The sequence below is a fragment of the Rhea pennata genome, chromosome 8, assembly GCF_028389875.1.
Source record: "Rhea pennata isolate bPtePen1 chromosome 8, bPtePen1.pri, whole genome shotgun sequence".
NCBI classification, from domain to species: domain Eukaryota; kingdom Metazoa; phylum Chordata; class Aves; order Rheiformes; family Rheidae; genus Rhea; species Rhea pennata.
The window spans coordinates 30,688,590-30,700,922 of record NC_084670.1 but is presented as its reverse complement, the minus strand read 5'-3'; the positions used below and the strand labels follow the sequence as shown (position 1 = coordinate 30,700,922).

General features: G+C 61.5%; 1 protein-coding gene across 1 annotated transcript; it reads left to right on the top strand.

The window, feature by feature from the left end:
- Positions 1 to 9,112: 9,112 nt before the first annotated feature.
- LOC134143412 (protein FAM163A-like) lies at positions 9,113 to 11,895 on the top strand. Its single transcript, XM_062581468.1, has 3 exons — positions 9,113 to 9,193; positions 9,551 to 9,665; positions 10,637 to 11,895. The coding sequence occupies exons 2-3, from the start codon at positions 9,573 to 9,575 to the stop codon at positions 11,033 to 11,035; spliced, it is 492 nt and encodes a 163-aa protein (XP_062437452.1). The 5' UTR covers positions 9,113 to 9,193; positions 9,551 to 9,572; the 3' UTR covers positions 11,036 to 11,895.
- The last annotated feature ends 438 nt before the right edge of the window (positions 11,896 to 12,333 follow it).

Sequence of the window (12,333 nt, the reverse complement as noted above, 5' to 3'; positions counted from 1 at the left end):
AGAAAACTAGTCACTGTGGTGCTTTTGGAGGATGAGACACAGGAGGGACTGGATATGGTTCTCTGTGGACTGAGCAGCGGGCAATCCAGTGGGAAGGATGTGCGTTTTGAGTCCTTCCAGACTGAGGAGATGGGAAGGGGCTTCTTGTACTGACAGACACTGGATGTCCTTGTTCTCCGTATCATAAAGGCCACGTTGAGCAGTAACGCCTGCTTGGTTTCCATGTGGCTGAGACTTGAGCAGGCCGAATGCAGGGGAAAGGTGCCATCTTCTGCACGCTCAGCAGCTCAACGTGGGGAGCGCCTCCTGGCAGAGACGCTGCTTGCACTCCCCCACCTCCCTCAGGAGGAGGGCTGTTGTTGGGTTTTTTTCCTCCCTGGAAAACCTGCTTTCGTGGCTGTTTCTGTCTGTAGAGGGAGAATGGCATCTGGTAAGGAAGGGGGGGAACGCCGAGTCTTCAGGCTGGGCAGACAAATCTGAGCGATGGTGGCTTTTGGCGCTGCCACGAGCAGCGGGGGAGGAAATATTCTGGGGCTACCATCTCTCACCCAGGTTCATCTGGAGCTCGTGGGACGTAAATGACCCTGAGTGGAAACTGCTTATTCACAGCACCGCTGGGGTAATGCAGGGCTCCCGGGCACAGCGCTGAGGGGCTGTCGTAGGGAGCCGCGTATGGGCAGCTCCGCACTACTTCCAGCGTTTCCCGTGGTGGGCCAAGTTCGACGTGAGCTGCTCGCCACTGCCTCCTTCCCAGATGCTGAGTTCATTGCTGTCTGTCAGTGAAGTAATGCAACTGCCCCTCCAGCTATTAAATGCTGCCGTTGCCTTCCCAGTCCCACTTCACAAGCTTATGGACTGTTGTGAAGAGGAAAAGGATGATCTGTTCTCCAGGCTGTTTTCTCATAGCACCAGCTATTATGGGCTTTAGTTCCAGGTGGGGTAACCCAGCTCCTCCGGCTCAAATCTCCTGCTTCAGCAGAGGTCTTGTTCATCTAGACTAACACAACCAGAAAAAGAACAAGATGTCTGCAAGGTGGAACAAAAATGCTAGTTGCTGTCTTGAGATCTTTTGGCTCTGAGTGTTAGCCCAAAGCCAGAGGACAGATGTAGATGCACTTAGGAAGCTTGAGGAAATGCAGACAAGATAGATCCTGGCTGGATAACAAACTGGCTACGCTGTTGGGTGCACGCTTGAAATTCCTGCTGGCCTGTAAGGATATTGATGAGGTTGCTGGGCTCTCGGATTAGCTGGATTAGAAGAGTTCAGTGCTGGGTGGATGCTCGTGGGCACTAGTCTTTGTGATGCCCTCTTCTAATGATGGGGTTTCTTTGGTATCCGTTGCTTGGTGGTCCTGGTAGTCCTTTATGTTTCTTCCCTTGGAGACCCACACATGGGCTCAGAGAGCAATCAGAGACTGCTGTCAGGATGCTGTACCTAGAGTGCTGATGTGGAGATGGGAAGAGATGTCTCTAAATTTGGAAAGGTGAAGATGCATGTGGCTTGGCTCATGCAGCAGTTGTCTCTATCATCCATTTGCTTCTTCCTGCCAGGGGGCAGCAGATATTGAAGGAGACGCGCTAGAAAGGCAGTGCTTGTTTCCCGCAGGGCTCTGTCAGTTCTAGGGGTCTGGTTTCAGTGAGAAACAGGTGGGATCTCACAAATGTTCCTTTTGGGTCACTGCACTTAAACCAGAAGGCCTGCAGAGGTGCTGCTGTCACCCCTACAGCAGTCTTGTTCAATACCTCAGTGTCCTGCCTAGATGTTTGAGCTCCTCTTCTGTTCCCTGAGCTGCAAAGTGACATGCTGCTTCTATTCCTCCTCCAGGAGGTGGCATTCCCAGGGGCACCTGCTGGGAAACTCTGGGGCTGGTTCTTCACTCACATGTTGGAAAGGCTGCTTCTACCTGTGCTTTGATGCCCCTGCTAGAGGAACCTTTCTGGGGTTTTGTAGTTGCTGGCTGATTTTGAGCCTAAGAGCTCCTCAGCTGAGGACCTCTTGGTGGCTGAGACATGATCTTCTGGGCCTGGCTGGCCCAAACCTTGTTGCCCCAAGCGCATTGTCTTCCTCTTGCCTAATTTCTTGGCTGTTGGACCAACCCAACCGGGGGATGACAACTGCCAGGATATTTATTGGGTCTGGGGACCCGAGCAGGGGGAGAGGGCAAGGGGGGGCCAGTAGATGGGGAACCCCCCGACGAGCCCTACACGTCCTCCCTGCCTTGCCCGCTGCCGGGCCGCAGCGCGAGGGAGGGCTGATGCAGGCAGCACGAGCCGGTGGGCCGGGGAGATCCGCGCTGGGAACGTGCTGCTCCAGCACCTTTTCTGTTTGTTTGCGGAGACAGTTAATTAGCAGTGGGAGCAGCCGGGCGGCTGCTGGCTGCCAAAGGCTGGGGAGGGAGCCAGGTGGCCGCAAGCTGGTGCTGCTGGTGGGCTGGGGGAGGCCCGGGGCAGCCTGGGTTGCTGCAGCTGCAAACGTGGGGACGTGGGATCCTGCTGCACGGGGCTCTGGTGCCACCTCCATGCCTGTCGCTGGACCTTGGCACAGCTCTGCCCGGAGCCCCTTGCTCCCGTCTGCACCCCTGGGACCTCTAGCTCCAGCTGGGACCCAGGACCCTTTGGGGGAACTGAGAGGCAAAAATACGCAGGGCGAGGGAGGCGAGGAGCCACCGCAGCAGCTCCGCCGGGTGCGAGCGTCCTGCTGGGCCTGGCTCTGCGCCTGCTGCCGTGCCGGCACGGTGCGCGGCCGGTCCCCTGGGCAGCCCGCGCGCCGGGAGATGGGGATGCGGAGCCCGCCGGCAGCTGGCCGTCGCTCCCGCTCGGGCCGCGTCTCGCCCGTGCGGCTGGTCCCGGTTCTGCGTTCGTCACCGACGGCAGCGGGAGAGGGGGCGAAGGGCCCCGAGCTGCGTTCGCACGCGCCTCCGCTTCACGGAGCGCCGCCCTCCGGTAAGCAACGCCGGTTTAAAAACCCAAGTAGATCGCTTTGGCTTTTCGTGTTCCACACGTTTATTTTTCACGTGGAAATGGAGCCTTTTCCTGCTTGGGGAAGGCTGAAACAGCATTCAAGCCTGAAGGGGATAGTTTCATGTGACCCACAAGTAACTGCTTTTCTTTCCTCTGACCTGGAAGGATTTCTTTTTCTTTCCATTTGGCAAGAAAAACCTAAAAAAAGGAGAAAGCAAATTGTCAGCACAGGTCACTGAAAACAAGGTCTTGAGCTGCAGCTAGCTTTTGAGCTCGAGCGCTCTGCCAAAAAAATAAAAATATCGGCTCCTCTCACCTCTCCCAAGCACATGCACTGGTCTCTGGGGTGCGTCCGGATTTTTCTTATTTTTTTTATTTATTTTTTTTGCAGTAAAAAGCCCCAGTTTCCCGCTGCGTTCGGCGAGGAGCTGGCGCGTGCCGCGGCGAGCTCCTCGCCGCCGCGCTCCCCTCCGGCCGCGGGCGCTGTGCTTTCGCTCAAAGCGGTGGAATTCCCTTAAATTCGCTCGCCCCGGCCCCCGGGGCGGATGAGGCTCGGCTCTCCCGCGCGCCCCCCGGCCGGGGCTCGGCGCCGCACGCGCGCTCCCTCCCCGCTGCCGCGATGCTGCTTTTCCTGGTTCGGCTCTCGCGGGGAAGAAGCGGCTTGCGGAGGGGTTACGATCTCACCGGCGCTTTCAATCCCGCTGCTGTCAAGCTCCATTAGGAGCCCGGGCATCATCTCGCTGCCGCTGGGGCCGGGCTGCCGCGGGAGGCGGCGCGGCGGGGAGAGGGGCCGGGGAGAGGCGCGCGGGGGCTTCCGAAGCCTTTCGGGAGGGCCTCGGGCGCGCGAGAAGCAGAAGCGGGTTTTTTCCCCTCCCGCGGCGCGGAGTGAGGTGCCTCAGCGGAGGTGGGGAAACCGAGGCACGGCTCGGCCCCCCCCCCCCCCCGCCGCGCTGCCTCCGGTTCGAGCTCCGAGCGGCGTTCGAAGGTCTCTCGCCGCCGGGGCGGGTTTGGGGGGGCACGGCCGGGTTCGGGGGGCGCCGCTCCGCGCGCGGCCGCGTTGCTCCGGGGCTGCGCGGAGAGGGGCCGGGCTGCGGGCGGAGGGAGCGGCGGGCCTCGAGCCCGCGCGGCCGACACGTGGCGCCGGTCGGCTCCGCGCCGGACACCCCCTCCCCGGCCCGCCGAGCCGGGGGGCTGCGGGCTGGCTCCTCCCTCGCTTCGCCTCCGCCGAGCGGCCTCCCGCGGCCGCTGGTTATTATTAATAGCGATATTACCCTCCTCCTCCTCCTCCTCCTCCGGTCCTCCCCTTCCTCCCCCAGCTCAGCCATCCGCCGCGTCGGTGCTGCCGGGCTCGGCTCCGCCGCCGCGGCGGGTTCGGTCCTGCCCGGCCCAGGTACGGAGCGGAGCGGTGCGGGGCCGGGGGCGGCTGGAGGCGGCCGGGAGCAGCCGCGGCTCCCTGCGAGGTCCCGAGCGGCAGGTTGGGTCTGTTGGGTTTTTTTCTTTTTCCTTCTTTTTTTTTTTTTTTTTTTTTTTCTTTTCCCCCCGGTGTTTCAGTGTTGAACTTCGCCGCCGGCTGGGTTTTTCGTTACGAGCTGCGGCGGCGCGGGCGGGCAGGGCCGAGCTCGGCTCTTCCCGGCGCTCTCAGCCTGGCTAAGTTTTGGCAAAGTCCCGATCCCGGGGCTCTGCCTCTCGCCTCCTCGGCCGGGACGCGGCTGTCCCGCGAGCCCCCAGCCGCACCTCGGTGCGCGGAAGCGAAGGAGATCAAAGCCCTCGGGTCCTCCCGAGGGGTCGGGATCGCTGCTGCATCTCGCGCGCGCCTCGGTGATGGAAGGAGACCCCTGCTCGGGTCGTTCAGCTGCCTTTTGCTTCTCTTAAGGTTGCGCTGGAGGGTTCCTGTTCTCTGAAAAGGGGCACGTGGAACCGCCCGGTATTTTCGGCCGGATCGGTTTTGCGCGCGTGCTGTCGATCGCTCCTCCAGCAGAGAGGTTTTCCAGGAGCGCCGCGGGCCGTTCCGCCCCGGCGCACGGAGCTGCGTTACCGGATCCGCCTTCTCCCCCGCCGCTGCTCCTCGCTTTGCTGCGTAGCCGAGCGTCCGCCTGAGGCGGTTTGCGGGGTGTTGGGCGCGTCCGGGCTGCTCCTGCTCGCTCGCCTTTGCTGTGGCCCCCGCGGGAGCCGGCGGGCTAAGCGGGGCTTTGCCGGCGAGGGGGCTGCAACTCTCCTGCTAGGAAGGGAGCTCACCCGTTGGGGAGCTGAACGGAGACCCAGCAAAGTGGCCGTTTGTCGGGGAACGCCGCCACGGTGCTCTCGGAAGGGAGCGATGAAACGATCCTCGTTCTGCCGGGGAGCCGGGGCGGAGGGCGGTGGCAGCGCGGGGAGGCTCCGTCCGCGCCGGAGGCGCTTTTCGGCGTCCTGCTGCTCGGTTTCAGCCGCGGAGGAGCCCGGCGGCAGGGCACGGCCGGCAGAAGCGGGGCTCCGAGCCCGTTCCAGAAACGGATGCCCCTGCTGCTGCTGCTGCTGCTCCTGGCTCCGGCAGGTTCGCCGAGTTGAGCCGCGGGCACGAGCAGAAGCACAGCAGCTGCTTCCCTGCCGCGGGCCTGCTCCGTGGCTACGCCCGAACCCTGGCGGTGGCCGGGGCTAGCGGCGAGCAGAGAGAAGGTCAGGCTGCGTTGGTGGTGCTCTCTGCCCGGGGGCCTCCCCCTTTCCTCCCCCCCTCCAGGCTTCCTCTCCCGTGCGTCCGCGCCGAGAGCGGAAATCGAGCCCCCGCGTTCTGCCGCCCCGACCTTCCCCGTCGCTGCTTCGCCAAGCGAGGTGAAATGTTTACGGAGGCTCTGCTACGCTCGTTTTCTTGCGAGCGCGTCTCACGCTTCGTTCGCTCGAGACGTTAGGCGATTTCGCGCCGCGTTTTTCCCTCCGTCCCGTCCCCGCACGTGCGACCGTCCCCGCTCGCGTGCGCGGCGGGCGGCGAGGGACGGGCGAGCTGGGAAGAGCTTTCGGTGATGAACCGTCTGCGTCTGCACCGCTGCTTAAATCACCTGGAAAGAAAAACCGTTTCGCAGCGAGCTGCCTCCCCGCCGCGCGCGCCTGCTCGGCGCCCTCCGGGTTCTTCCGCCTCCTGCTCCGTGCTAGTTACTCCGCAAAGTTGACTCGCGCCTTGCCGCTTTGGCCGTACGGAGCCGCCTTGCCCTGGCTGGTGACGCGGTCAGCCCGGCGCGGGCGGCCGGGAGGAGGGCGGCGGGTCCTGCGAAGACCCCGCGGACGGGGTTTTCCCGTTGCGTTGCGACTCCCGGGGACGGGGCTCTTTTAGGCGGCACCGTCGCGTGTTAGCAGCGAGCCGAGAGGGCAGACGTGATCCCGCACCGCGTCCCCGCGGGAAGCGTTTTACGCCCGCTCCGCTGGGGACCAAAGGCAGCGCGAGGAGCGAGGCAGCGCAACCATCGGAAAATTTTTCTCTCTGCTAATTGCAGCAATTAGCAGGACGGCCGAGCGCTACCGCGAGCAGCGTGAGCAGACGGGGCCAGGCTCCAGCGGCCTAGGGCGGGAGAGCACGCGGCGTCGCCGGAGAGGCCGCGTGCCCCGGCCGCCGCGGGTGCGGGGAGAGGGTGCTCCCGGGACGGAGGAGGCGTGCGGGGCGAGACGTTTCCTCTGGGAGCTCGCTGCCTCCTGCCAGGTCTGCCTTTCCAGCCGAGGCGCCGCGCACCACCGGGAGATCTGCTGGCGGGGACCGTGGCAGCCCGTCCCCTCCTCGCGCTGTGCGGGGCTCGCTGCTAGGGCTGCCCGTGCCGGCTCGGCGCGAAATCCCACCGCGCCGGGGGCTTTTCCTGCAGCCGGCATCAAGGAGGGCACGAACCTGAGCTTGGCTACAGCGACTGCTGAAAGCACGAGTGTCCGTAACGCCGGGTGACGGACAGCCCGCGGTGCGGGTGCTGGCCCGAGGCTCTGGAGACGGGCAGCGGGTTTCCAGCTCTCCCTGAGCAGGATTTATTTCTTCCCAGGGCCTCGGAGGCCCACGTGCAGGAGGGCTGAGCCGTGCTGGCAATCGCACTGGGCAGAGCGCCTGGACTCCGGGCCATCACGGCCTCCGCGAGTGCGGAAGGGTAGAGGTAAACGCGGAGAGAAGGGGGTCTTGGGGGCTGTTAGACGCTGGCCGCGCTGCGGTGGTCTCCAGCCCCCCGGCTCCGGCACCTGGCCCTGCCGTCTGGTCCCATTTCAGAGAGACAGACTGTCTCGGCTGCGCTTTTGGGGAGGGGGAGGTTATCCGAGCGCTCCTGACTCTAGTACTGCGGCACGTGGGAGGCTCCTCTCTGTGTATTGCTCGGGGAATGTAATTAGGCTTTAATGAGTCATTAAAATAAATCTCTGTTTATACTCCGAGCAGACATGCCGGGAGGATGCTGACAGTCGGAGCAGCAGGTCTTGCATCATGCCCAGCAGGAGCCTGCGCTCTCCGGCCCGTCCCTCCCAGGGGGCCTTGCCCGCTTCCACGTCCCTTTTCCATGAAAAGGAGACTTTCGCCGAGCGCGTTTCCAAATCGAGCCGCTGCTGCGGGACGGGAGTTGTAGTTGGAACCGGCCCGAGGTTTTGGGGGGGAGCAGTGCCTGGGGGGTTGTCTGCAGTCTGATGTTGCAGGTCCCCTGCCCTGCCGGAGGCGGCAGTGCCGTCACCGCCCCAAGCCTCCGGCTCCAGGTGTCTTAGAGCTGCTGACGGCGTATGGACGTGTGTGCCCGGGTCCCGCGGGCAGGAGCGGGCTTTAACACGTCGCGGGTGATCCCCCACGGAAAGCTTTCGTGTTGGTGAATGAGACTTAAAAAAAAGTAACGATTTGAAAGGGAGGCTGATAGAGAAGTGTGTTGGGCTGGCATGGCTCGGCCCGTGGAAGAGAGTGCCCTGAACAAGGGGCTTTGACCCAAAAGCTTAGACCCACCATGGGCTTGGGTGAACCTCTGCCAGGTCCCACCATGGGGACCGGCCCAAAAGCTTAGACCCACCATGGGCTTGGGTGAACCTCTGCCAGGTCCCACCATGGGGACCGGCCCAAAAGCTTAGACCCACCATGGGCTTGGGTGAACCTCTGCCAGGTCCCACCATGGGGACCGGCCCAAAAGCTTAGACCCACCATGGGCTTGGGTGAACCTCCGCCAGGTCCCACCATGGGGACCGACCCAAAAGCTTAGATCCACTGTGGGCTTGGATCAGCCTCTGCTAGGTGCCACCACAGGGGCTGAGGTTGCTGGTGCCATCACGGCCCGCGCGGGCGCCGAGGAGGACGCCGCAGCCCCTGGGCTCGGCCGGGCTTGAGGTGCGGGGTCGGCGCGGGGCCCCGAGCCGTTTCGCCTGACGACCTGGCTGCAACTGATCCTGCTCCTTCAATTCCTGCCCGTGCTGAAGACGCGTTTGGTGTCGCTACGTCCCCTGATAGGATCGTCCGCGCCAAAGCGCGTCGCACGCGAATCCCTCTGGGGGAAGCGGCAAGGAAATCGAATCCGGGAGCGGGTCGAGTCTCCCTCGGATGCGTTCAAAGCGCTGGGGCGACGGCGGGATCGAGCCGAGGTCCCGGCGCCCCTCCTCTCCCCAGCCCCGTGAGCTTTCCCGAGCGCTCGCCGCGAGGGGCTGAAGCCAAAGCTGTTTTGCAGCTGCTGCCGTGATTTCTGCACTTCTGCACGTGATTTTTTTTTTTTTTTTTTTTTTTTTGCACTGCGAAATTACAGAGGCTTTTGCCTCCGTATGCTGAGGCACGGACAGCAGAGCAGAGGCAGAGGAGCCGGCGTGGGGCCGCGCGCCGCTGTTTGCTGCCGTCATCCCTGTAGGAAAGGCAGCCTCTGATGCTGTGGTTTTTCCTTTTTTTTTTTTTTTTTTCCTCCTTTTTCCCCCCCCCGCCCTGCAATTAGGCCCTGCTAGCTGACGCTGGCGAGGCAGCGGCCGCCCCCCCGCTCTAATTTACCAGGCAGACGTTTCATCGAATTAGCCCGCGCGCTGCGCGAGCCGACTCGGCCCTTCTCCCCGACGGCAGCGCGGCCGAGGCCGGGCGCCCGCGCAGCGGGACGCGGCTGACGTCTCCCTCCCGGCTCTTCCAGGTCCGGCGGACGCGAGCGGTTCGCCTTCGGAAAGCCCTTCCAGAAGCGCCGCTTCGGAGCCGGGCCGACGGCGCTTCCCGGCGCGGCGCGAGGGACCGGCAGCCGCCGCCGCGCCTTGGCTCTCCGAGGGGCCGCTAGTTTCCCAGCTGCGGGGAGGGAGGAAGGTGGGTGCGAGCGGGGCGCCGGGTCGGAGGGAGGGGTGCTGGCGCCGGTGGCTTTGGCCGTGGTGACTTTTACGCCCCGGGGTGACTTTTACGTCCCCCCCCCGCGCCGGGCGCAGCCTGCGGGGAGGTGAGATCTGCAGCGCGGTCAGCGTGCGGGACGTCGCACCCCAGCGTGGCCCACCCCAGACACCATGAGTCTGCTGACGCTACTGCTGGTTACCCGTGGTCCTCGAGGCCTCGGACCTCCGGCAGCTCTGCCCGTTGCCCGCTAGCGGTCGGACCGGCTTCCCTAGCCGCAAGGTTGCCGACGTTCAGGTCCCTCAGGGATGACACGTGTCTCCTTGCCCTGCCCTCCAGAGTTTGATGGAGAACCGGTCGGATGACAGCGGGAACTGTTGTTATCACCGGGGGAATCCTAGCGACGGTGATCCTACTGTGCATCATCGCCGTGCTCTGCTACTGTAGGCTACAGGTAAGCGTCGCCGTGAATCCCAGCGGAGCTGCTGTTCCTCCGTCCAGGCTGCTGGCGTGGGGCGGGAGAGGCGTCCCGCCCGTGAGGGCAGGGGGTTGGGAAGCCCCTTTTCCCAGCGCGCTGTGGAGGACCAGCGACCTTTCCGCCTCCTGGCTCGGGACGACTCCCCTGATGCTTTGGGGGATCTGCAGCACCTGCTAATTTAGGTGTTGCTTTGGCTGGGTTTGCCATACTAGGTGGAGATTTTTTTTTTTCCTGTAAATTTGACGAGGAGGCTTTCAGCAACGGCGAGCCACAACCTCTGTCTTTTTAAAAGTTAATGCGATGCCTGTGCTACGCAGCTACGCGTTACCCATGCGATGAAAAGTCCAGCAGCTGTGGGGGGTGTTCCCGGCTGGCATGATAAAATCTCTTACTGCTGGCAAGCCCCGCTGCGCGCGGCGTTTGGGGAGAGGCCGAGTCCCCCGCCAGCAACCGGATACGGCCCCGCGCCAGCTGCTCCGCGGGGCCCAGGTATCGATCGGGCAGAGCGGAGCAGCCAACTCGAGCAGCGAGGGGCCGGCAGGGAGTTTCTGTGGCAGGGGGACGAGGTGAGTCGGGACGTGGCAGGGCTCTCTGCGGAGCCAGATCTGCCCGCCAGCTCCTTGCCTTCCCTTCCAGCCGGCTGGCGCAGAGTGGAGGAGCTGAACCGGCTCTGCCTGGAGCGCAGCCCGAGAGGAGGAGCTGAACCTCACTCGGTTTCATTGCAATACTTTCTCACTATCTATTTTCTCATTATTTTCCATTGCTGGTACGCAGAGCCCAGCCTGGTCTCGCTCAAGCTACAGTAGTCAAGCACGATGGATAAGGCTGAATATTATTCTCCTTTCCTCCCTTTCTAGCCCGTTGTATTCAGGGTGGGGAGAACTAGCTGGTTCCTGGGGGTGGAGGTGCCTTACCCTTCCTGATGAAAACCTTTCCCTTGTCTCCAGTACTACTGCTGCAAGAAAGATGAATCTGATGAAGAAGAGGAGGAGGAGGAGGAAGAGGAAGAGCCTGACCTTCCCGCTCACTCATATCTCGGCACTTGCAATGCCTGCAGCTCTCGCATCGTGGATGGCCAGGGCAGCCCCGTGTCCCCACCCAACGAGCTCAACCAGCAAGGGGCTCACAACTACTGCCCAACCTGCTCTCCCTACGGCTCCCCCTTTTACATACGGACTGCCGACATGGTGCGCAATGGGGGCGAGAGGATCACCTACACGCCCACGTGCTACAAGGAGATGGGGCAACCCATCAGCATGGCGACCCTCCAAAGCTACCCGGTGAGCCGCCACGGCATCCTTCGCGAGAGCTTCCCAAACCCGAGGGCTATCAGTACAGAAGTATAATCACCATCGTCACTAGCACAGGGTGCTCCAAGCGGATGCTCGCTCGAGGGAAGGGGCTTTTCGCTTGTATTTGTGGGGGGGTCGTGCAGAGAGGACCCCGTAGTCCAGTCCAAGACCAGCACAGTCCTCCTGCTGAACTGCCCAGCACTGCTAAGCTTTAGGGGTAAGAAGATGAGAGAGACATCAAAGGACGATGTTAAAACAGTGATCCTTGAACCTGTAATAAGCGTGTTTGTTATTCTACTCTATCTCCTGAAGGGACTTGTCTAATGAGGGCTATGTACAGTACAAACCAACATAACTATCCAAGATTTCCCTGACCTTCCGGACTTCCGAGCCTAGAACGAGGTCTTTGGTGTCTACACTAAGCAACCCTTGTTGTCACTACCCAAGGCAATACCCACAGCCTCCAGTTTGTCCAGAGTATGGATGAACAGAGCACACAGAGCAACGCATGACATCCTCGGAGCTGCTGCCTCCCTCAGTGACAGCAGCAATGGGGCAGGGGGAAGGAGAGAGGCAGAAAATCCCAACACCGAGTGCTCCTAACTAGTGGAAGAGAAAACAGGCAAAGGTTTTGATCGTTCTTCTCCCTTCATACCATATTAGTTTCCATAAATGGTTAGCTTTTGTATTAGAACGTAAAACAGGACACTCTCTCCCACCTGCTTCAGTCTTTACACGTGCTGAAGAAGTTAAAGAGGAAATGAATTTAGATGACTGCAAAGGGAGGCAAAGGAGCTGGCAAAACTACTCGCGTACACTGATGGACACAGGTTGATCCTTCTGCTTCCAAAGCCCCCATGCCTTCTAATCTTCACAAGCTTTCTTAGGAGTGATTTTAACTTGGGCCATTAAAAATGCCAAGATTTTACTTACAGGAAGAATTGCACCCTTAAGGAACTGCAGTCTTGCTCACCTCCAGCGTTCAAAGCCCTCAGATTACCCTGACATTTCTGGCACGCTGGAATGAAGATTGTGATTAGGACAGCTTTTGCTTTTGATAGTAACAGAGGAGACCACTAGGTCACTTTTCCTCCTTTGATGGGACCATGACCTCCAAAGGGGCACCCCTCCTTTCCTTTCTGAAGAAGAGGATGCAAGACTTGAGCCTGAGTTCATTGGTTCTGCAGCCAGTAATGACAACTTGGCCAGTGACTCTGTCTTTCTGCAAAAATGAATGTGGGAAAGTTCCTTCTTCCTCCATAAATCAAATTAGGTGAAAAATTACTAAAAAGGCATCTTCGTCATTCACAGGCACTTCCATAGCAACCAAAGCAGGATGGGTCTGCTGAGCA

Coding starts and splice junctions, on each gene's coding strand:
- LOC134143412 (XM_062581468.1), top strand. CDS start 9,573: ATGACAGCGGGAACTGTTGTTATCACCGGGGGAATCCTAGCGACGGTG. Junction 9,666..10,636: donor TCTGCTACTGTAGGCTACAG/GTAAGCGTCGCC, acceptor CCTTGTCTCCAG/TACTACTGCTGCAAGAAAGA.